The sequence below is a fragment of the Fistularia commersonii genome, chromosome 10 (assembly GCF_037954325.1).
Source record: "Fistularia commersonii isolate RoL2024-O1a breed Wild chromosome 10, RoL_Fcom_v1.0, whole genome shotgun sequence".
Lineage (NCBI taxonomy): Eukaryota > Metazoa > Chordata > Actinopteri > Syngnathiformes > Fistulariidae > Fistularia > Fistularia commersonii.
Genome location: NC_141293.1, coordinates 7493473 through 7517842, shown reverse-complemented (window position 1 = coordinate 7517842; position 24370 = coordinate 7493473). Strand labels below are relative to the sequence as shown.

Sequence of the window (24370 nt, the reverse complement as noted above, 5' to 3'; positions counted from 1 at the left end):
TAGATACGTTAACACATTTTTTTTTTGCAACCTTACATATAGCACCTTTACGTATTCACACCGATATAAAGTCGTCATCACAGAGGTCACAGCTAACAGTTACAAGACGGGAACGGAGGCTGGACCGACGGCGGAAATTAGTAAATGGGAAAGAGAGTGGGCTGTAAAGACGGCAAAATGAACTCTTCAAATGCACTAAAAAACAATAAATTGATAAAAAAAAAATCTAGAGGGTGTTTTTGACTCCACCCCATCCAGACTCCAGTACTAATCTGGCATTAGTGGAGCGCAGAAACACAAGCGCAAAGTAAATTTGAAAAAGTGTTTGTTTTTTTCAGTGGCACACAGTGTTCGCTTTGGGTGGAAAAGAACACACTCTCACGCGAAAAAAAAAAAAAAAAAAACACACACACATAACAGCGAGTGTGTGTGTGTGTGTGTTTGTGTGTTTTAAGACACATGAAAAGGCTGTAAAATGTGTTACTCTTAACTGGAGTTGAAGAGCGTGGTGTCAGATGCCGTACTTCCGGTCCCGGCCAATGAAAACGCCAACATCCCGCGGGCACCGAGACGCCATTTTCTACCCGGAGACTCGGCTCCAGCTATCCCGACAAGAACACGTCACTTTTCACAGACAAAACCTAGATTTGTTTGTGTGTGGGTGTGTGTGTGTGTGTGTGTGCGTGTGCGTATGTGTGTGTGTGTGTTTGTGTGTTTTCTTTTTTCTTTCTTTTTTTTTTTTTTACAGACGCCTTTCAAGCCTTCCAATCACTTCTCCTGCAGCAGCGCAGGGATGTTGATGTTCCAGCCGATGGCCTGGCGGTCAAAGCCGCAGGTGAAGAGGTTGCAGGAGGTGTTGTCCTCACACCAGGCGGAGCAGCAGACCATGCGGCGGTGACCCTGTGGCACAGCGACACACACAACACGGCCGCTGTTCAACAACAACAACACAACACATACAAATAAAACACACTTCAACCGTTCTACTCCTTCACCGACCTGTCGGTTGCTTCGCGGGAGTCGAGCCAGTCGCACCCCGGACATGTCAAACAGCCGGACCTGCCGATTGTCGTGTGGAAGGGCGATGATTTTCTGATTCACCGAGACGCTGATCCTGTGGGGAAGGAGACCAGATGGGCAGCGTTTAGTCAATAGAGTTACTTGCTTGACGTCACCAACGTCATGCGCAGAAAGCAAAATGATAACATCCCGACATTCATTTCCGAGGATTCAATCGGGTTTGGTGAGCTCGGATAGACAATTTTTTTTTTCATTTGAAGATTAACTTTAAATCCTCTGGATTTTCTGAGGTGAAACATATTTGATGCGATTATTTGGACCGCGCCAGTTCATTCATTCAAAAGTGTTCAGTTCTTTGCCTCATCTGTTATTTTGAATTATGAATATTAGTATCCCATGAGTCAAGTAACTGAACGTGCAAGATTTTAATAGATGTGGAAAAAAACATGAATTCATTATCTAACCACCTTTCCTGCTTATTCACATTTCGAGATGCAACCATTCACACGTCTACCCACCTGTTGACGGCCGAGTCGGTGCGGATGGTGGCGATGGGCGACCTCATGTTCTTCAGGTCCCACACTTTGACGGTCCGGTCATCACTGCCCGACACCACGTTATCCCCCACCGTGAAGACAGCTGACGTGACCGTGCTGTGGAGGAGGAACGCCGACTTCTTATCAGTCGGAGTGATGGAATTCTAACTTTCTGGGCATTTATATTACCCAATTTTTAATTGGAAAAATATTGTATGTATTATTTCTTAATGCGGTTTTTCTTCATCAATCCACAACAGCACAGTTTACCCTTCAATTGTTGAAATAATAATTAAAAATAAAAAAAATCTTAATTTTCATGCAACGCGTGAGTATGGGAGATAACAAAGGAGGCGGTAAAAGAAAGGGGTGTGTGGAACTGACTCAGTGTGACCCTGGAACACGTTGACGGAGTGGATGGACGGGTCTCTGAAGTCCCACAGTCTGAAGGTGGTGTCTCGGGATGAGGTGACCACCAGGCGCTGCGTAGGGTGTGTGCAGCAGTGGGTCAGCTCCTGGTCGTGGCCTGTACACGCAAGAGGACGGAGTCCACAGCATTTGTTACCCCACCACCACACCGACAACCACCCAACTCGAGAACACGCATATCCATGAGTGGCATGCGAACAAACTGCAGCCAAATTGCTACGAACTTTTTATTCTAGTGGTGAAGTAAAAGTTAGCCTAGCCTAGCTTACCTGTATCAAACCCTCTCCCACTGGTGCCAGGAGGATTTTACGCCATGTGGCCGAACTTCTTATTCATTACTTATTTCATTCCTCATGCATTTCAAATGCAGGATGAGTGGTTGCCTTTTTGAGATGGGCCTACCTGTGAGCGAGTGGACCAGCTCTGAGGTCTCCACGTCATAGAGGTTGGCAGCTCGGTCCCAGGACGCCGTCACCACCTGCTTTCCCCCGACGAGCCAGTCGGCCGCAATCACCACCCCCTGGTGGCTCCGCAGGGTGGTGGTCGCCACGCGCACCGACGGGCAGTCGTTCGGGCCCTCGGCGTCGCCGTCTGCCTCGTCTTTGTCCGAAAAGTCCACGTCGTCCTCCAACGGCGGCAGCTGTTGTCAGGGAAAATACTTCATATGGAGGAACATGGGGTGCGGGGGGGGGGGGGCGGAGGCGGGAGGGATGCTCACACTGACATCGGCCACGGGCTGCGGTGTTGGCAACTGCACCATGTATCTCCAGATGTGAGCGGTCTGGTCTCCAGAGGCTAGGGAGGGGTTTTGAAGGAGACGCGATTTTGGTATGAGGCCAGGGAACCGAAACAAAAACAAAGGGGATGTCCGCAGGTGTCGGGAGGCAATTTCAAAAAATGTCGTGCAAATCTAGCGCCTAGTCACTGTGACAATCCAAAAGCAGATCCGTGGGTTCTTAAGTCTGTCATTCTGATGAGACGTCCTGTCTCAATCCAGAGATGTCATTTTCCCACAGCTGCATCTCTGACATTTATGAGCAGGGGAATAAAAAGGAATATTTCTCGCTCAATCTTTCTTCAGTCAATGGCCGCCGGCGTGAAATTAAAAACATGCGATGTGGCTTTACCCTCCCCCCCAAAAAATGGGCTGATGCAACAAACTGCGACAGAAGCCGATGGATTCATCTCGGAATTCATCTTGGTGTCATTAATTCGCACGGGAGAGTTCAGTTTCAACGCACGCCGGGACGCAAATCTTACAGGCGGGTGGCAGATGTACGGATTACATGACATCCCTGAAAACAAGATGCTAAGAGTTCCTTCTCAGGTTTAGTTTATTTTTCAACCTTGCCTTTTCTGGTAAAATTCTACGTACAGTGTGTAGTCTGGGATGTTTACCTGTCAGCGCCATCTGCTCAGTCGGATGGAACTTGATGGAGTTGACTGCAGAGACACACATATACACACACACACACATACTCTTGTCACGCCCGACCTGTGAGGTTCTACCCAAGGGATTTACGTTGCGGTGGAATGTTTTGTTTTCTCTTTGTTTTCCTTCTGTCTGCACCTGAACCTTGATGGCCCGTGTATTTGAGGAGGCACTTCCCTGTCTCGATGCTCCACAGCATGGCGGTGTGGTCTGCCGAAAAAAAACAGAAACGCCGAGTTATTGCTGCTCACTAATGCTATAAATATAGGTGAACCTTTTTGTTTGGGAGGGAACACGATGGCCGTCTAATATTTCATCATTGCTTCTCCGTTGAGGAAATAACCCTATTTCTATCCTTCAGTCCCTAAAAACCACTTGGCTGTTTCCCCTGCGGGAGGTTTTCATCTACTGTTACCAGGAGAGGGAGGCGGCGGCGCACCTGCAGAGGCAGTGCCCAGCACCACGGGCTGCGTCCTGGTAGCGCTCAGGTCCCAGATGCCATCGCGGTGGCCGACGTACTCTCTGAGCAGCTGGCATACTGCCCTGGATGTGGTGGCTTTGAAACTGGACACGATCTGACGCCGAGCAGAGACAGGGGGTTAGCGCAGACGCGACTCGACCCGGCATCCCTCAGTCCAACAGGGCTCCTACACGTCATTAAAGATGTGCGGGTGTTTCTCAGAACCAGCCCAGTCCAATCGATCCCTGACATGGCTAAGATGTGAATAAAAGCCAGTGGCTCTAAGAATATTTTTGGGTGAGTCTGGTTTTGCATTCACTTTCCACGTCTTTAACCCTCTGAGCCAGAAAAAAACCCACCAATGAACTCCAATTCTGTCAGAAGCTTCAAAAACCGGTTTTATCAGGAACTTTCTCCAGGAAAACATGTAATATTCAAACCCAATCACAGCTGGATAGACTCTAGTCCTCCCCACCATCCTGACTGCAGAAGTAGTGGTATATTTAACAAACGAATGCATTAAATCCTAGCATAAAATACCAATAGTCCTGTTCTAAATGTCTCACCTGATGCTACTAGTATGTTATGCAGATCCAACAAAGCCATTAAAAGATAATTCCTTGCATCACCGTTCAGTTGACAAACAGCTATGTGAGAAAAATTGTGAAATGCAGGATATTAGGAATATTTAACAAACCAACAGCTCATAGAGATGATAGAGAGGAACAAGAAAAACACTCAAAGACGAGGCTCAGAGGGTTGAGACCTGTAGTGGACGGGGCTTGTGTAGGAACCCTGGTTAGTGCATGGAGGAGGTGAGTCGGGGGTAGGGTCAGCAGGACAGGGGATATGCTCAGGAAGCTCTGTGTAGTACGCCCGGGCTAAGAAGCTTTGGCTGATAGCAGCGTCACTCCTCGCTCCTGGCTTTGACAGGATTATTTTACTGATATTTGTTCTAACTTGGCCCGAAGCCCAAAGCACCGACTGCAAATCCAGACATTCGGCGTTGTTATGGTAAACCGGGGGTGACGGGGGTATATTCTGACTTTCAGTGACCCTGGCGCTCACCTCTCCTGCAAAGATTTATCATGGGGGAATGATCGGACAGTAAGAAAACAAAGATGGAAAATCAGATTTTTCCTTGGTGGTGACACCCCTGGTGTACCTCCTGGAAATGGTCTTCTTTTCCTTTGGACTGCTGACTTAGGGCCTGCCACAGCGAATCCATCCGACCCTATTATCAGCATCCTCGTGTCTCCCACCAACTAACTTCATGCTCTCCTTCACTCCATGCATAAATCTTTTCTCAAGTCTTCCTCGTCTTCTGCCTGGCAGTTCCAAGCCTAATATATTCACTCTCCCGCCTCTGTACGTCACCATCTCGGTCTGACTTTGTCTCCTGTACATCTAACATGTGCTGTCCCTCACTCGCAAAGATAAAACCTCCACCATACATTATCGCTGGTCTCCTCATTGTCTTGCACTGTCTCGCGCACCTTTCCTTTCATTCTGGCTTAAAATTGCGGCAACGCAAACAATAAAAACAGGTAAGGGGGGCAAACAAATGGAGTTAATGTGAGACATTAGTGGAGGGGTGTGGGAGGTCACTGTTGTGAGTCGTGTCGGGGCGTCATTGCTCAGTGAAGACGTTTACATTGAAGACGGGGATGATACAGACGGGGCTCCGGCTCGGCTTTGGACACAGACCACTAAATAACTTCCAACTGAAACCAAGCAGGAGACAAGAAAGGGAGAAAGGGTTCATCTGAGCGGATGAACGTGACAGAGAGATGGTGTGTGGGGCCGTCGCATCGGCGAGCTTGGCGGTGGTTAGCGAGCAGCGCTGGCGGCTGTTTAGGGGGAGGCGGCATGGTTCTGCTTCGGGACGTTGTCACGTAATGTGACGGCGTCCGGAAATAAAGAGACTTTATTCTGGGGCTTTGCTGAGAGGAACGATGTTCAAATGCAACATGGTTACATCTGGCGGAGAAGCGCTGGGGTCCGGATGGAGGGTGAGGGGGGAGTCGACAAGCTCTGAAGGCCCAGTTTGAGCAGGGGAGGGTTCTAATGGCCCCGGCTCTACGGCCAGAGGGCAGTCTGCGGTGGCCACATGGAGATGTTCAGGTACATTTCTACGAGTAAGAGATAAACAACTATCAACGTGGCATCTTGGAAGAGCCGGGATTTATTTTCAGTTTCGTACGACTGTTTTTTAGGATGCGCTGCAGCCAGACGTTTACAAACCCGGCTGGTTCTCGAGGACGAACCTTTTTAAATTGCATTTTTAATCTTTCAAGTTAACGTCGCCTTCCATCCTCCCGTTCTGGTCAGCGTGACAATAACGGTCCCTCCGGATCTGTCTGCTTCTACATGCTGACATACTCCTATTGTTTTTTTAAGCCCAAATCAAGCAGCAAGGCTGACCTGACACCCAATTGATCCAGAAACAGCGATGGGTTAATCAATAATTCAGTGTTATGAAGTTATTAACAGGCCAGAGCCTTCTGCAGACCACACGCTCTGTCACTATGGAGCAGCCTGATGATGCGCTAAAAGCGGCAAGCCGAGTGCTCCTCCATCTCCACGGCGTATGATAAAATGCATCAAAATGCATTCGGAAGTCAAAAAATAAATTAAAAAAACAAAACAAAACAATAAAAAACAGCCCAAACCGCTTTGTGTTAGATTGGCTGTCAGCGGCGGGCTGTTAGGGTTGAACGCTGACATGGCAGCGGCATCACAAACCAAAAGCAGTGCAACTTATAAAAAAAATGTTTAAAAAGCCAGTTAGCAAGATTTTTTTTTTTTAAATCTCACGCTGTTACGGACAGAGAAGCTCAAACTCCTACATTTGAATGACCAAGTCTCTCGGGGAGGGAGTGTCGACCCCCTGGCTGGGCTGTTCATGCATATTGGCACACAAGGGGGGGAGAAATCAACAAGTTACCCATGAGTCACCGCCCCACAACTCCCAACTGGTTACGCTGAAGTTGCGGGCTCCACCTACTCTGGCATGGCAAGAATTTGAACGCGGCTATGAGCAAGAAAAAGTGACAGGAGAGAGTAGTTCTTCACTTTAGCATCCACAGGTCAACGTTTGGTGTTTTCTTCTCGGCGGGAAGATCTAGAGATGACTTACCGCGTGACATTTTGCGTTCCTTCGCAAACAGTTTTTAGCAGTTTCATTAAAAGGGCTCCATTAAAAACAGTGTTGATGTGTAAACAAGCAAATATGGGAAATGATTGTTTCATACATACAATGGAATACAAAATATTTAAAAAAAAAATCACATTATATATTTATATTTTGTATTGTATTTATTTATATCTATATCCTTTATCCATTATTACTACTTGCACACCTGTAATGCTGCTGAATTTTCCCACTGTAGGATCAATAATGTCTAACTTGTCCTATCTTTTCTGTCACTTGAGAAGTTCCTCGGGAGAATGAAAAGGTGGTCTCACCTTGCTTGTGGAAGCCTTGTAGGTAGTCTTCAATTTTTGTGACAGCTGGCTCGTGCTATGGCTCGCTGTCGGGTTAAAGGAGGGCAGGGAAAAAAAAATCAAAATATTTTATTATATGTAAGAATACACACATTGCTATCTCCAGGTGCATGCAGAGTGTGTGCGATGCTCTCTCACCTTTTGTTTTCAGTGCTCCTTTGGCCAAATCAGCACCTTCGAACGTCTGGCCTTCGGCGGTCAAACGGTCATTCAACGTTTCAATTTCTCGGCGAACTGAAAGTCAAAAACACAACACGTGTAGGTCCTGAATGCGGCAGTAAAAGGTGGAAATCTTCTGAAAAGAAGGACGATGTTGTTTGTCTTTGTTTTTTTTTGTGTTGGCAGATTAATATAATAGTTAGAAAATGAAAAGGCCATCTGCTCCTTTGACCTGAGTTGGAAAAAAACACTCCATTGTGACTTACGTTCCAGGTTCTCGATGTAGAGGTTCTCAAACTCCCTCTCGATCTGACTGAACAGGTCCAGCAGGTTGCTCCTCAAGGACAGGGGCAACTTGGAGTCCTGTTGGGGCGGAGCGGGAGAACATGAGACAACTGGAAGCTTTCTTCCACGTGGAAAACACGGGAGGACATCTGCAGGACCCATTTTAAAAGGCAATTTGGACCGGACGGTTGTCAGTCACAGTACCACGTGGAGAGACATCCAATTTGGAGTCTTCAATGAACATGCGGAAAGAGGACAGAGAACCTGAAGCGTTCCCACGCAGGGAAAACATACAAACTCTAAAATAATTGTTTTGTTTTTTTTGTTGTTGTCGTTCTTTTTTGTGATGACAACCCACTCAGTTTTATGCGCTTTACAAAATGTGCTTATGAGTCACAATCAAAGCCATACGAGGAGGGTGTCGTAATGGCGAGCGCGTAACACACCGCCGAGTCAACCGCATACACACTAACACAAAGTGCCCTATATTGGCTAAAAGCTTTGCCCATTTCAGACGGAGCCGCTCTTGTGTGGATCTCACCGCTGGAAGCTCTTCAATATGTTCTCAACACTCACACTGAATTACCGGCGGCAGCAATTTGTCTATGTTTTTTGTTGCAGGAGACTAGTGAAGTGTACGGTTATATTGACGGGCTGACGTCGGCAGCAGAGAGGTATGAACCCGAGGACGGCGGTGCTGGGAAAACCAACGTCAAGAAAGAGGCTTCAGCTCAAGCAGAAGCAGTTAATTTTACATAAACCCTGAAATTATTTCAATTATTTGAATCCCTCACAGATTCTGATGGAAAATACTACTGAGTTCACACTGACAACCCATTTTAGCCAAGAGGCTAGCTCTGGTTTCTTCAGAGAGATCTATCCCTGATGATCTTGGTCTGAGTAGGACTTCGTCAGATGACGTTTCCAGATTTGTTGTCTCCACCGTGGGCGGCGGGGTCTGTTGCACATGTTACCATGGTGATTCACCTTTCTCGGCTAAGAAGTGCTGCTGGATTGTCCTGCTATCGACACATCCTGGTCCATGCATATCATAAAGGCAGGTTTGCGTTGCATTTCAAATCATACTACATTACTACTATATTATACATTTAACGATCAACACTGCTACGATGTGTTAAATTACCCAGAACTGGAAACAGACTTCCCCACAATGTCAAAATCTCACATATAAGATTGTCCAATCAACAGCTGAGATAAGAAACATGTGACAAACCCCAGGACATGTGAAACTGGACCACTGCTAATCAAACCGCACTGAATACCAAGTATAAACTGTCACTCTTGTTTGTGGGGAAAAAAAAATCCAAAAGATTTCATCTTGACTTGAAAGCTAACTGCAGGTTCCTCGGACATCTCGCGCTGCATTCAAAGGGGAAAAAATACACTACGAACCACCAAACAACACCTGAACTTGGTTCTAATCCAAGTGAGAGGACACCAAGCCGAAGCTATAGAACGAGAGAGAGAGAGAAAGAGGGAGTTCTATCACACTAAACGGGGAGTTCAACTACAGACACAAACACAGTTCAGGGCTCGGGGGCCTGAAACTTACCTCCGATCTCACCAAAGATTCCAGATTATCTGACGACTGGAATCCGAAAGGACCGGGGTGAAAAAAATAAACAAACAAAAAAACAAAATAAAAACAAATGAGTCATGAAGAGAGGACTAAAGTGATTTGTTTCATAAGAAAAGGCCAGGAAACTGAGTGATCTTCAGAGACTGGGTTCAGATCTTCTACCTCTAAAAAAAAAATTCACGGAGCAGATTGTTTGAGTGCATTCGCAAAAACACTTCAACAAAGTATCTTGGAAATTAGAAGCAACTTGTTCCTTCTTTTCACTTAATCGCTTGTCTGCATTTCATACCTCCCAAGAAAAATAAAAAAAGGCCCTTTTTTTTTTTTTTTCAGGAGAATTGCTCTCGCATCCACGATCCAGAGTTACGGGAGATGCTGTCACGTGCACAGAAACAACAATGAAACTGCCATGTTTACATCTGACCAGATCCCGATCCATGTTAATTCCCTATATTTGGCTCTTTGACCAGCGTGCAGTCTTTTTAATTAATGTAGTTTGTCAAAAAAAAACAAAGCCTAAACCATATTTACTGATCGGAGACCTCCTTTACTATCGCTTTAGTGAGTTTTCTGTTGTGAAACAAAAAAAAAAAGAAGTCTCGCATAGGAAGCCTCAAGGCAGAAAAAAGAAAGCAGATGACCAGCTGTTTTTTTCTTTTAGAGTCTCCTTGTCCGGTTATTCTGAACTCATGTGCTATCCACTGCCGTAACACTGTCCTGCAAAACACTTATGACAATTCCAGTGCCTCCGTCATTTCCCATTTACTCCCACCACATCAAGTCACTGCGAACTTCGAACTGACATGTCAGGACTTGAGGGCAACTGATCCCTCAGAGGGAACTGTAAAGAAGCTTTCAGGTCATGAAAAAGCAGAGTGATCAGTGTGATCATCCCGTGTGTGATTCCACTGAGAGTATAAAAGCATATGAATATTGGGATATTCTTTTGCTATAAAATCTCCACCCCCACACACCAGTGTGCTGGAGATAATTCATAATCTTGAGATGTTTAATTAAACAAACTTTTGTGAAACTGCATTTTCTCCTCCAGCACCCACACACACTAACAGTGCTGTCATGAGTGTGTTTGCTTGTGTGTCAAATTGCTGCAGTGACCGTGATGTCCGTGCAGTAACCTTGACATACCCACTGCGTAATGCTTGTCTCACACACATGCACACATGTACATACAAATATATACACACACGCTAAGCCTTCTCCTGTCACCTGACACATCTTCACCTTCTCCTGCACAGATTATGACCAGTGGCAAGGTCTGGAGATAATCCCAGTGTGGACTCTCACGCTATCAATACACTCCCCATGCTTGGGGACGGTCCAGCATGCAAAATATAAATCTGGACCGTTCGCCTGTCAAGACGTTGGCGTTAAGGCGACGTATGGACGCAGGTGTGTGTTGTTGAGCCGTGTAAATACGATGGGGGCACTGCTGCGTGATGGATGCCGTTTCTCAATGGCTCCATTGTCTTGGTGAGGACGAGCCGGGAAACGTCTGTCAGTTGGTTCCCGTCACGACATTCTCGGAGTGCTATGCGCAACCAACAGGAGACTTGAGACTTAGATTTAGAAGGGCAAAATTAACTGCAGCTGAGCACGCCTTTATGAATCCGCTTCTTGTGTTTTGTCCCATGATTGGATGGAGACCAGCGATCATCGTGCTCACAACTAATTGTCTTAGGCTTACACCTTGATAGCTTACGGCTGCTGTCGGCAGGCTAATGATGACAGCAGAGGAAGAGCGCCTTTCAGTGCAAAAGCAGACTGAAGCTGAGAATCATCTTAAGTGCTTTGTCACTCCCTCCCTTTGTGTTCTGCTGATGGGCGTCGCTGTCACCTGTCCCTCCAGCATGTCCCTCTGCAGTCCAGAGCGCTCCTGCTCCGTGCTGTTGGTCCGGCGGATGGACAGGCTGTGGGACTTGCGTTTCTGCTTGGCCTGGCGGGCAGCAGCGCTGCTCCCGCTCTCCACCGGCATCCCGGCTTCCAGATGTCACGACCAGTCTGAACGTAAAAAAAAAAAAAAAACTTCAATTAACAAATCAGGGGAATGATGGTGACAAAAGGGAGGGAGAGGCCAGGCCATCAACAGGTGGAGGGTTCTGCACTAACTTGTGACCCTGAACCTCAGTCGGTGATATGAACAGAAATGAATAGACGCCTGTATCTGGACAATGCCGCAAATCACATAACCAATGGTCAATAACCCGTTGGTCATCTCTGCAGCCTAAGTGTGAGAGACAGGCTGTTGGGACAGTGCTGTGTGAAATAGGGAAGGGAAACTGTTATTCCTTGTTTGTTCATCTGCTCTTTTGTCTTGTCTGTTTGTTCATAATAGAATCTATTTACGTGGGAACTTGTTGCATCAGCTGCAAATTGTGAAAGTAAAACCAGTGTTTTCTTTGCAGTGCTCCAGAGGGGGAGTAACTTGTTTACCACACGCTGGTGGCAAAGTGTTTATGCTGAGAGAATGACATAATAAAAACATCTCTGTTTATTATTACTGTCAACACAGCCTACAACAGCTTGCTCCCCTGAATCGTGTCCAAGGATTATTTGTTAGCAGTATCAAAAATATGACAATTTTTATTGGCTGCTTTTTAAACAAAAACTTCTGTTGAAATGTCAAACCCCTATGAGTTTTGGAGCAAAGATATCATCCTGTGTGACTGAATGTCAGACTCAAACATTGAGCACTTTAGTTGATATACGAAAAATAATACGAATAAGCATGAGGTTGAATGAACGGCCAAAACACCATCAATAACTGCTAATTAATAGCGATGCTGGAAAGGGTGCCAGTTCTGGCGCAACTGAAAGTATAACAGTAATAACACAGACTGCAACAAATAAACAAGACTGCAATGAGTATCGAGGCATGGGTGTACTTTATGGATTTAGAAAAAAACGAAATTATCAACTCAAGCTTTAAATTGTGCTCTGATATTTTCCTCCTCTGAGAAATAAGATCGATGACTTTTTTATTTGTAACTTATAGGCGAGATATCAAATTCCAGATTCAAGGTCAGGAATTCTGTAAAACAGGCAGGCAGGATACCTTACAACAATCAATGAGTCCTGTTTTGAAATTCATACATTTACAGTATCTCTCTCTCTCTCTCTCTCTCTGTATTTTTATATATATATATATAGTGGCAATATCAATTATATCGTATTATATTTTCCCCGTATATGAACAACATGATTATAACAATTAGCCACGCCAACGTTTCTTAAGTGTAAACAATGTTAACAAAAACGTCGGAAATCCTATCTAGAAAATTGTTTCATTGGAATATAATGAAAGTTGCTTATGATTATTTTTTTATTCAAAGTGTGGTTTGAGTGAGTCGGAGGTAGCTCCGTGGGCAGGACCGGAGCTCCGGGCCAGCTGATGCCCGTCACCCCCGCTCAGAAACCGGCGTTACGTTCGCCCTTGAGCGGACACACGGAGGTCCCTTTGCACCGAGCAAAACACAAACCCATTATTATCTTTTGTTGAATCTTTATTATTCCACTGTAAACATTTCGTTCGCTCCAAGAATAAGCCCCACCGGGTTGCGGAGACGGGTCTCCGCCGTGGACTTAGCTGTCAAACACCCGGGGACTGGGAACTAAGTTCCGCTTAGTGACTGAGGTCTGAGGGGAAGCGACCACGAAACTCCCCTCCAAAAATACGACTACATCTTACGGTGGTTTATTTAAAACCGAAACATGGAAGGGTTTCGAAAAAGACAAAGGGCAGTTTACTGGTTGGGAAGCGGACATCAACAACGGTGAGCCCGGACAATGTTAGCCTTGCCAGGGCGATGCTAACGTTATATCCCCGTTCTCCGTTTGCTTAGCGCCGGTCAAGCTAGCAGGGTTACGGTAGGAGAATCAGCGAAGAGACGCACAGAAAAAATAATAAATATAACTCACCGGAAAGTCGATTAAAACGGCGTTTTAATCCGTACTAATGTTACGGGTGTAACGACAGTCATTTTGACGTTCCTCCTCCCCAGTGCCAGCGGAGGGCCGTGTCCGGGATCTGCACTGACAGTTAACGGGGCGCCGCTACGCCAGGAGCGGCTAATGAAGCCATTTCCGGCCGGAGGCTTTTCGCAATAAAACCAAGAAGTTGTTGGGCAACTTTCACTTTCAACTGAACCGACAAATTACTTTTAAAATACTTTCAAATCCAATTTGGTTAGGGGATTAATTAAAAAAAAAGGAATTAATATTATGCGTAAGGTGTCTTGAAAAATATAAATACCCATAACCGTCATTGATTTCCCATAAAACGTTTGCAAGATTGTGCTCCATCTCACATTAAAACACTCTTTTCACCCTTAAGTTCACCCTTGTATTTTCACTTTTACCAAAATGCTGGTAAAATGAAAACATTCCTTCACCTGGGCGCTCACCTGGTGAGGCAAAAGCAACTCGGGTTTTTTAAAACAAGTCACCTCAGAGTAAACCCCACCCTTAATAATTCTGATTTGTTAGAAAACAAGACAGCAGACAGACAGCATATTTGTTTAACATAATAAAATGCTTCTTTTTAATCTATTTGGCTCGCATAGGTCCATGGTTGTCCACGGAGAAGAGAGAATCAAAAGCATCATCATCTTCACCATTTTGTGACCCAGCAAGACGTTGTGGCTATCTGAACTCTTGCGAGGAAGGGTACGTTCAACAAGCTTTACAAGTGGAGGTTTCTAATATGTCCCTGTCTTTGTGAACGAAAACCTAAGCAATCCACGAGTGACCTTACAGTCACTGCTTTTCGTGTGAAAAGCGGACAGAAAAAACAAAAGCTATAAACCATCATAACATCAATGCTTCATGCTGAAATATAGTTGTGGTGGTGCTCGCATCCTCAGTGTCCGATAGCATCATGTTGAGAGATCAAATACAGCGTTCCGAAGAGTTTCCCCTTCTGTGTGGGGAGTTGGCTGAGGAACACAATGTGATTAAAAATTCAGAAGCCTCTCTTTCCAGACAGCGAGTGTTTGGAGTCGGAGCGTCCCAAACAAACGAGGGTTTGTTTTTATCTGCGATCGGTGCCGCCGGACTTCCTCTTCCCTGCCAGGAGGTGTTTAGGTTTGAGGTCGTACACGTGACGGTCGGCCTCTCCTTTCTTGCCCTGGCGATTCATGGCCTTCTGGGAGTTCTTCATCATCGTCTTTGTCTTCTTCACCATCTGTGGACCAAATAAAGACGTTAGCAGTGAGCTAAGCGCAAATTAGGAGAGTCAAGTGGTGCGTGAATCAAACATCATTCCAGACCTTGGTGTCTCTGAGACCGGACTGGTCACGCGGTGGTCGGGAGGCGCTCTGGCTGCGAGTTTTGGAGGTGGGGGGCGCTGAGGCTTCGCGCTTGCGTTTCCTGGTGACGCTGCGGGACCGCCGGGCCATCTGGGCATAGTGGCTCTGCAGGTGGGAGGGAGGGGAGGTGTTCTCTGAAACTACTGTTTGTTTTGGGAGCAAATGTGACTGAACTAGCATTTTAAATAACAAAAAATAGCAAAACATAAATACACACGTATACATTAATCCATGAATTCATTATCCATACCGCTTATCCTCCGGTTCATCAACCACAAACATTCATCCTCTCATTCACACATCACATAGACATACAATCTTGCACTCTTTCATTTGCACATTGGTGACATACAACCATTCACCCTCTCATACTCAGGTCTGTTCAATTCAGGGGCAGGAGGAAACCAACAAAATGGACACTCCCCAGAGAGCGTCCCTCTGTGGGAATCCAACCAGGGGCCTTCTTGCACCACTGTGACGCCTCTTTATACATAAAATTTCTTTGTATTTAAAAACATAAAAAGGAAATAATTATCTCTCCATCGGAAGCACGAGCAACCCCGGACATGTCTCTCCATTCTTCAAATGGCTGAACTCCACGTTGAATCGCTGCTCCTCTGGAGCCAAACCCCCTCCAAGCAATGGAGGTGCTTCCTATCTCCGAAACAGCACTGTGGCTACTGCGGAAACCTACAGGTGCCCAGGGGGCCATCATCTCTGAGGACCCTATGGTGGTCATCCCACATAGACGTTGAGATCCTAAAAGGTCCCACCTCCATGATGGCCTGGTTTGGTCCGGCCACCAAACAGGACAGGGAGCAAACAGTCAGGATGGTGCGGAGATCCATAGGAGGCAAACTGCCCTCTACTTAAGACCCATTTCTTCTAGCGATAGGAACCCTCATAGGAGGTGCAGATCAACAGACACTAGCACCACCACACCCAGAAATGTCCATTTCCCCACCACGTCATCACTCAGACAAATGCACCGCACACTAATACACCTGTACCTGTTCATCTCTTTGTAGTCTTTATCATGATATCCATCATAAATACATTAAAATGTTTGCTAACATGTATTAAGTTGATATTTCAGGATATCTGGTGATTTTTTTTCAAAATTAATTGAAATTAAATTAAAAATGAAATCAAAAAAGGGGAGAACATTTTCTTTAAAAGCATGGACTAAAATGACTGCTACATTCTGCACACATTCAAATTATTTTACAAACCCAAAATAAAAAGGGTTCCTGTAGAAGTTGGGAAACATCCAGTCTTATTTTTTTAAGAACACAAGAGCAAAGAAGTGAAACAATTCAGAGACTCACCTCGTCCTTATTGTCCATATCCAGACCCAGATCACCCATCTCCTTCTCCAGCGTCTTTCTCTCAACCTTCACATGGATGCAAGCACAGAGAAAGATCAGTCGCTACATCAGGGCCATCCAGAAAAATGGAGTTGTTTTTTCCCCTGAAATTTATATTTATCCGTGAGAAAATCCCAGTTTCTAAAATTCCCTTCCAACCACTCTGACAGCTGGAGGGAAGATATGTATGTACATCATTCACTGTTTTGAATTTTCAGCTATTCTAGTTCGATTATCTTCTGCAAAGGCAGTTGGGTGTATTTTCACTAAGTTGGATCAAAAAGTGATCTTAACAGACGACATGAAACGCCGTCACAGCATCTTGTAAGTGGACATCAAAATGACTCCAAAAGCCCTTTGTTTTAATAAAATTGCTGATTATTATATTTAATTCTTATGCTACCGTGAAATAATTCATGATCTACACGGCACGCCAATCCCAATGGGTGGGGCTTAGATTGGTCACCTGCCAATCACAGGACATCCAACCATTCCCCCTTTGTCATTGGACCTGGGAACCCATTGAACCCCAAGGGAACCTGGTGCTCCTCACCTTGGTGGCGGTCCTGGGCATGCGTGGCCCGTGCACATCCTTCTCTTTGGACTCCAGAATCATCAGGTGCTTCTTCTCACGGATCTGCTTGGCCAGGACACGGATCTCCTGCATCTCCTCGTCCTCGCTCTCCTCGTCAGAGTCGTACTCTCCGGCGCGCTCCTTCAGCTCCTCCTCCTTCTCCAGGTCCTCCAGTTTCTGCAGGGAGGGGAGCGGAGACACCGGAAAGACACTTCAGTGAAGGGTTATGTGAGAAGAATGTGTGCAACAGACGCAGAGAAGGCCTCAATTGGGATTCTGGGATTTTCCAAATAGATATTCAAAGTATTTCTGTTTTTTGCAGGCAAACCGTCCTGACCTTCATGATGTCGGGATCGATGTAATCAGCAATATTGTGACCCTCCCAGACCTCCGGGATCTTGTCCTGCTTCTCGTCCACATTCATCAGATCCCAATATTCTGAGGAAAAAATCAGAGAAAAATTAAATGTTTATATCTGCAAAGCAGACGCGCTGATTGGACAGTAGGTGGACGCAGAATACGAAGCCAGCTTACTCTGCAGGTCGAGGATATAGTCATCTCCCATCTCCACCTCCAGGTCTCGCTCCTGCACAACGATCGAGGCAAGTGTCTTATTACCCAGCCGTGTCCCCTTTGGGTTTTTCGGCAGCGCTCAAGGCCCAACCTACCAGCTTGCGTTTGGGTGCGTCCACCTCCATGGCTCTCCTACGCAGCAGAGCTCCCTCTGGGATGAACGGAGGCCTTTCCTGCAGGAGGGGACCGGGATTTAACGGCAGTGCAAGGACAAGGCGGAGGTAAACAAAGCCGAGCGGCCAAGGTTGACAGTTTCTTGCTTATGTCAAATAAAACCTCAACTTATAAGTTGAATTGGTTCTGTGACCGAGCTTGTTACTCAATCTGCTCATATATCAACTAAGGTCAGGGGGAGCTAGAGAGGTTCAGAGAAGGTCAAAGGGAGCTGCATTGTGCCTTTGTAGACCCAGAAAAGGCATATGACAGGAGGCTGTGAGAGCAAGCATGATACTGTATGAGAGGGACAGAGAAGTATGTTAGATTGGTGCAGGACATCTATGCAGTTTTGGAGACACTAGTGAGGTTTGCTGTAGGTGAGATAAAGAAGTTCAAGGTGGAGGTGGGACTTCAGCACTGAGCCCCTTCTTGGTTGCAGTGGTGATGGACAGGCTGACAGATGAGGTTAGACGGGAATCTCCCTGGACCATGATGCAGATGCAGTGTGATCTGTAGTGAGAGCAGGGAGCGAGCGGATGAAAATCTAGAGAGGTGGAGGTATGCTCTGGAGAGGAGTGAGTTTGTCACAGAATACAAATGTGTGAATGAGAGGGCCCTAAACGGGACGGTGAGGCTACAAGTGGAGGTGAAGATGGTGGAGGTGTGAAATGCCAATCAGGACTTGAGGGAAATGAAAGAGAAAATTTATGGATGCACTGAAAAAGGACATGACGTTAGCTGGTGAGAGAGAGGAGGAAACAGAGAATAGGATTGGATGGAGACGGTTGATTCCCTGCGGACAGAGGCGGCCCCGTCGGGGTCAAACACCCATCCCACTCGCTCCCAACTCTCTCATTCACACCCGTTACCTTGTCGTCTCTCTTGTTGGGCATGGCCAGGTGCAGCCGGTTGAGGACGTCGTGGACCTTCTTGCCCTTAACCTTGTTCTCCACACGATGGGCGAGGAGACGGTCACAGGCCTGGAGGACACACGGAGGCATCAATGAGGAGGGAAAAAAAAAATTACTTGCCGCTTGAGCTCCGGTGACAGAGGGGAGGAGCTCTCACCTCAGTTTTGACCTGCATGACGCCCTCCTCTGTCAGGGTGCTGGTCTCGATGACTGGGATCCCCTCAGCTGAGAGGTCGGCAAAGATTTTCTGTATGCAAGCAGAGACACAACCATAAGATGGAGATCATCAATATCTTCTCTGCTCGATACACAGAGCAGTCTGAGTGTTTTATAATAAAGAAGAAACATCACCGACCTGGTTCTCCTCTGAGAGTTCGACGATCTTCTTGACGTCGCACTTGTTTGCCACAACGATGAGAGGCTGCACGGAGAGATACACATTACTTCCACATCCGAAACCTGAGAGGGACCCGCAGAGAAACCTGGCCTGGCAGCACGGGGGGAGGAGGAGGAGCGGGGGTGTGTCACCTTATTGGCGAAAAGTGGGCGAATGCTGCTGAAGAGCTCCAGCTGCTGCTCCAGAGTGTGGCCGCACTGCTCAGATGTGTCCATGACGTAAAGGACCGCTGCACGCAAGTGGGCCAGGGCCGTGATGGCCTGCATCTCAATGGTGTTCCTCTCCTCCAGCGGGTGGTCCAGGATGCCCGGGGTGTCCACCACCTGCTCTCACACAAACAGGATATTTAGATTCATCAAGTCTGCCTCCATCTATAAACCAATTTCATGCGGAATGATTCACGGTACCTGCCAGCGCAGGTATCTGTAGTCCATGTGGCCCACGAACAGAGACTTGGTGGTGAAAGCGTACGGCTGGACGTCTACGTCTGCTCTGGTCACCTGACATGGGGGGGGGGGGGGGGTACGCAAGCATTAGCATTCCTTGAAATGCGAAGCACCTGTAAGCAAAACTCCCTCGCAAACACAGGCTTTGCACTGTCATGTACAAGACAGTACTGTACTGTTTTCCTAAAACTATACACCAATAGTGCAGGGGCATGTCAGCTGGTTGATGCCCTGCGGGCCTGCAGGCTCAGACCTGCAGGCTCCTGCATGTGGATTCAGATCCAAGTGACAAGTCTGAAAATGGAGAAAAGCCACCAAGCAGCTGGCTTTGAACCTTCCTGGTTCAATTCCCAGCTCCTACAAGTGTGCCGAAGTGTTTTTGGGCAAGACACTGAACCCCTAACTCCTCCCCTGGCGCAGATTACTGCTCAAGGTTCATCCATGATGGGTTAATTGCGGGGAAAGAATTTCAGGCACTTTGAACACTATGGCTTAAACAACGATGCTGCAAATTTATGGATTTTTTGGGGGGGGTAACGAGCTTCACACCGCTAAAACATTTATACTCGTCATATCAGACCGATGAAATTACTGGGAAATTCTGAGGCTGTTCAACTCGGACACCGAATAAGACGACTTTGACGGTTTTAGTGCGCAGGAGGAAGCCCAAGATAGCAATCAGCTAGCCGGTGCGGCATATATTAAGGCACGCTAAATACTCTTGAAATTACAGTAAAATTATTATTTTTGAGGAACTTTGCATGAACTGGCTGTAACTGAACGGGACTGGGACAAGTGTGCATCGATTTTCTGGTGCCTGGGATGGAGTACAGGGTACACCCTTCGCTAGGCTGCCTCCCGATAATACATGGCGCTACATGGACGTCCTCATCCCTGCTGAAGCCTTGGAAGATGCACATGCTCTAAGGAACATCAGGACAGTGCTAACCGTAATGCTGTAGTTGGCTAGCTGCTAAGACCTGGAAATCGTTTGGCTGCATGGTCGCTCGCCATTGTAGCTATGAGTGACGGAGCTAGCTTGCCAGCTAAGCTAATAGGGACAGGGTCTGGATAACATTAAGATTTGATGACACATCATATAAGATAAGATAAATTTGAAAGCATCACATAAACCCTTCTGTCTGAAAAGAAGATTTCCAGGTCAGTCAGACAATTTCTTGAACTTAGCAACAGTAACTAAGAGAAGGCTGACTGTGATTTCCGTTGATGCTACAATCTTTTGGGTTACATGGTTCGCCTCTGAGGACCTTCAATTCCTGGATCTCCTGCCACTCTCAACCAAAGACGACTCGTCGGTGACGGAGGAGAGTTGAGCAATGAAATGAGGAATATGCTTTTTGCCCTTACCTTGTTGATGAAGCTGGACTTGCCCACATTGGGATAACCGCATAGCAGTAGGGTCCTGGTATTGGGGTCGATGGTTGGCAGACGGGACAGATGTTGACGCACTGTTCACCGAGGTGGAGGTCAGGGGGGTTAAAAACAGGCCTCACAGGGGTAAAACAAAGTGTCGAGCCGCCAGTCCCTTGGCTCACCTTGCTCCAGATACTCCAGGCTGGACTTTTGCCTCTTCAGGATGGTGCACATGCGTCCCAGCGCCGCCCTCTTCAGCTGCTTGCAGCGGTACAGGGAGTCTCCGTACTTCATCAGACGCACGTAGTCCTTGGCAACACTGGGGGGAATATGGGGATGCTCATTGAGACAAAGACGTTTGTTCCGAATACAAGATGTTTCGTCATGTTAAGTGAAGCTGAACACAAGCACTTTGCTTATTTTAGCACACTGTGGTATTACACGTCTTCCATTCACCAATATTTATCGCAAAGGATGCACTGTGGTGCAGCAGCTTGCGTCTCTGTCACACACCAAGAAGGACCCTGGTTGGATTCCTTTCTATGTGGAGTCTCTATGTGCTCACTGCGAGGTTCCTCTGGGGTCTTCCCAATGTCCAAAACCACGCAGGAAGAGCCGATAAGCGGTGTAGGTAATGAATGAAAGCTTCCAACTAAATCCTCTTTGCCTCTCTTGCTATATTATTCTAAAAGTCCAGTTTAACGATCCCTGTTGAAATTTTCCCAATTGTGATTAAAAATATCACATTTCACTGCTTATTAATGATTGTTCTTGTTGTTTTTCCTGACTGTCTGGCTTCACCGTGGACAGCACAATAAGAATTTCAAGGAACTGGGAAACACGTTTCCAGATTATGCATAATAATAAACCATTAGTACAACAATCTTGAAAATAAAACCTGATGGGTGAACACGAGGAATGCACAAGGCTTCATTTAGAGTCATCTACAGTGTGTTACTATCTGAGACCTGGAGCCGTGGGGCAAAACATGCAAATTTGGTTGATTTAAAAGGAAACTTACTTGTCAATTAAATTCTTGGCGATGTTTAACTGCCCCAGAGCCAGCTTGTAATGGTCTTTGTCGTAGAGCACGTTCATTAGATCAGCATAGAAAGGGTGGATGTCCTGGAGGTAGCATATTCAGTGAATACACACACACACACACACACCGGGGGAATGTGAATATTCACGTGTGTTCTGCATGACGTACGTCTAGCTTGGGGAAGTCGGTGAGAATCTGCGTCAGCCGGTCGTGGTAGTTCTGCTGGGTGAACTTCACCTTGCGCATGTAGAAGTGGCGGATGCGGTGGATCTGGTAATGCTTGTGCACCACCGTGGGCGTCTTCCGTTGTGTTTTGGACAAAGTGATGTCGATGAAGTCCTGTGGGGGTGGGGGGGATGGCATCTCAGATCTTTGGAGACTTAATGGATACTGTGTTGTGTATCTGCGGGTCTTTTTGATTGCTTTTTAAAAAGCTTTACATCTACCCATTATGGCTATGAAACGTACTATCAATCGCCTCCACAACAAAACAATTTAATAAAATCAATGTAAAATATTTATATGGTTAAAATATCATCTCACAATTTATTTGAAAACTAAAGACAAAGTTATAATGCATTTATCAAGAAGGACGTGTTTTCCTAAAGAGATGGCACGTGGAAAATGGTTGGAAGAAATAATTGGAATAACAGTAATATTGGAGTCATAACATTATGGCTATTAAAAAGGAAGGGGATCCTTTCTGACAAGGTTATTCAAAACACTGACAAGGCGAAAAATGTATTTAGTTTATTCAATTTAACATAAAAACAAATGTTGAACTTGAATTCTGGTGTCAGTACCATCTTTTCCCACAGTTGCCTGCCACTTTATCCGAGTCCGAACCATATCTCATTTGCGAACCTACCCACCACACATCCTTGCTTGTAAACAGCTGGATGGGGTTTTAATCAAAGCCACGACAGGACTACAAAAGAACATTTCAATTTTGTCGCGTTTAATTCGGCCAAATCGAGATCGACCTATTCGATATCACATTTGCCAGAAAGTAAAAACTTCAGCGCTACCGAAGCGTCAAACGTCGCAACACGGGGGTTGCTAGCGTCGACGCAAGGATACGCTTGGGACGTCACACGACGCGGAATCCACGGGATACACGTCAAAAGTACGGCAAGTATTATCAGTGTCGGCGCCTCTGAAACGGGATTTGGAAGTTGCCGAAAACACACACATTTTAAGGGAGTTTTGTAAGTATGGAATCTGTTAGCAAAGTCGGCGGATACTTCCGGAAACCCTTTAAACCCGGGGGTCAGGACGGGCGGACGGACGGACACACACACACACACACACACACACACACACACACACACACACACACACACACACACACACACACACACACACACACGGAAAGAGTTCGTGGTAAATCGACTATTCCGTTAACTCGGATGGAACCCAGACGTAACACGTGTGTCGGTTCCCGGGTGGATCCCGACCGTCTTTCGTCCCTGTTTTTCGTCCCCCCCTTACCGGCCGACTCTCGGAAGGACACCCGGCGTAAAATAACGCCTCAAAAACACGGTTAAAACTTACCTTGGCGGTGGGAACCACCATTATCTTCTTAAAATTATAGAGTGCCATCTTGGTGGGACACGTTGTTGCCCGCTGACGGCACGGTGAGGGAAAGAGGGCAGCTTCTTCCGGTTTCACCGGAAACAGAATTGTGAAACATCTTGTTTTCGTCGTGGCGCCCCCTAGTGGTCATAGGTAGGTATCGCAGTTGGAAGCAGAAGGATCGACCCAGCTTGTTCACACTCAATACTGCAGCCATTCAAGTGAAGTATAGTTAAAAATAAGGAAACAGGCGACCTGAAACAATTAAAACTAACATATACATTCACAAGAAGAAGAGGAGGGGGGCGGGTTTGGAAGCAGAGAGAGAGGAGGAAAGGAAAGAGCCTGGGACAGAGAGTGGGGACTTTGAATATCGGGACTATGATAGGAAAAGGTAGAGAGTTGGTCGACATGATGCAGAGATAGAAGGTGGATATTCTGTGTGTCCAGGAGTACAGGTGGTAAGGCTAGAAGCTTAGGAGCAGACTTTAAGTTGTACTATCATTGTACTGACAAGAAGAGAAATGGAGTAGGAGTTATCTTGAAGGAGGAGTTTTTTAGGAATGTTCTGGAAGTGAAAAAGAATGTCAGATAGACTTATGAGTCTGAAACTGGAAATTGAAGGTGTGATGCTCAATGTTGTTGGTTGCTATGCCCCGCAGGTGGGATGTGAATCTGAAGAGAAGGAGAAGTTCTGGAATGAGTTAGATGAAGTGATGCATAATATTCCCAGAAATGAGAGGGTGGTAATTGGTGCAGACTTCAATGGACATGTTGGGGAAGGCAATAGAGGGGATGAAGAAATGATGGGCAGATTTGGTATCCAGGATAGGAATGCAGAGGGACAGATGGTGGTAATTTTGCAAAAAGGATGGAAATGGGTGTAGTGAATACCTTTTTCCAGAAAAAAACAGGAACATAGGGTAACTTATAAGAGCGGAGGCAGGAGCACGCAGGTAGACTACATCTTGTATAGACGAGGTAACCTGAAAGAGATCAGTGACTGCAAAGTAGTTGTAGGTGAGAGTGTAGCCAGACAGCATAGGATGGTGGTTCGAAGGATGACTGGTGACAAGGAAGATCAAGAGGACAAAGACAGAGCAGAGGACAAAGTGGTGGAAGCTGAAAAGGGAGGAGTGTTGTATGGTTTTCAGGGAGGAGTTGAGAAAGGCTCTGGGTGGTCAGGGAGAGCTTCCAGATGAT

At 46.3% G+C, this 24370-nt stretch overlaps 2 protein-coding genes across 4 annotated transcripts; both read right to left on the bottom strand.

The window, feature by feature from the left end:
- Positions 1-661: 661 nt before the first annotated feature.
- Positions 662-13484, bottom strand: LOC147230225 (WD repeat-containing protein 37). 3 transcript variants are annotated; one of them, XM_086153489.1, is made up of 15 exons: positions 13365-13484; positions 11284-11447; positions 7810-7906; positions 7523-7618; positions 7346-7410; positions 6825-6911; positions 3857-3992; positions 3556-3627; positions 3384-3428; positions 2704-2780; positions 2388-2625; positions 1941-2082; positions 1539-1673; positions 1000-1114; positions 662-900 (listed from the first exon to the last, which is right to left on the bottom strand). In XM_086153489.1, exons 2-15 carry the CDS (start codon positions 11419-11421, stop codon positions 769-771), a joined length of 1575 nt encoding a protein of 524 aa, XP_086009615.1. In that variant the 5' UTR covers positions 11422-11447; positions 13365-13484; the 3' UTR covers positions 662-768. The 3 variants fall into 3 exon arrangements, with proteins under 3 accessions (XP_086009615.1, XP_086009616.1, XP_086009617.1); XM_086153490.1 differs by having other exon boundaries at positions 2710-2780; XM_086153491.1 differs by lacking the exon at positions 6825-6911.
- A 474-nt stretch (positions 13485-13958) lies between these two features.
- On the bottom strand, positions 13959-23258 carry gtpbp4 (GTP binding protein 4). Its single transcript, XM_086153488.1, has 17 exons — positions 23147-23258; positions 21761-21931; positions 21572-21675; positions 20733-20869; positions 20545-20645; positions 19138-19230; positions 18862-19053; positions 18689-18754; positions 18491-18580; positions 18292-18402; positions 17362-17439; positions 17228-17279; positions 17031-17131; positions 16673-16870; positions 16081-16146; positions 14714-14857; positions 13959-14628 (listed from the first exon to the last, which is right to left on the bottom strand). The coding sequence occupies exons 1-17, from the start codon at positions 23192-23194 to the stop codon at positions 14476-14478; spliced, it is 1905 nt and encodes a 634-aa protein (XP_086009614.1). The 5' UTR covers positions 23195-23258; the 3' UTR covers positions 13959-14475.
- Between the last annotated feature and the right edge of the window lie 1112 nt (positions 23259-24370).

What these genes read in the sequence shown, in the direction of transcription:
- LOC147230225 (XM_086153489.1), bottom strand. Translation starts at nt 11,421, where the DNA reads ATGCCGGTGGAGAGCGGGAGCAGCGCTGCTGCCCGCCAGGCCAAGCAG. An exon ending in ACAAGGCTTCCACAAGCAAG is followed by an intron (nt 6,912 to 7,345) that starts GTGAGACCACCT and finishes TCTTGCTCATAG; the next exon opens with CCGCGTTCAAATTCTTGCCA. An exon ending in TCCCGCGAAGCAACCGACAG is followed by an intron (nt 901 to 999) that starts GTCGGTGAAGGA and finishes GCTGTGCCACAG; the next exon opens with GGTCACCGCCGCATGGTCTG.
- gtpbp4 (XM_086153488.1), bottom strand. Translation starts at nt 23,194, where the DNA reads ATGGCACTCTATAATTTTAAGAAGATAATGGTGGTTCCCACCGCCAAG. An exon ending in TCATGCAGGTCAAAACTGAG is followed by an intron (nt 18,403 to 18,490) that starts GTGAGAGCTCCT and finishes TGTGTCCTCCAG; the next exon opens with GCCTGTGACCGTCTCCTCGC. An exon ending in CCAACAAGAGAGACGACAAG is followed by an intron (nt 17,440 to 18,291) that starts GTAACGGGTGTG and finishes CCCCTCCTGCAG; the next exon opens with GAAAGGCCTCCGTTCATCCC.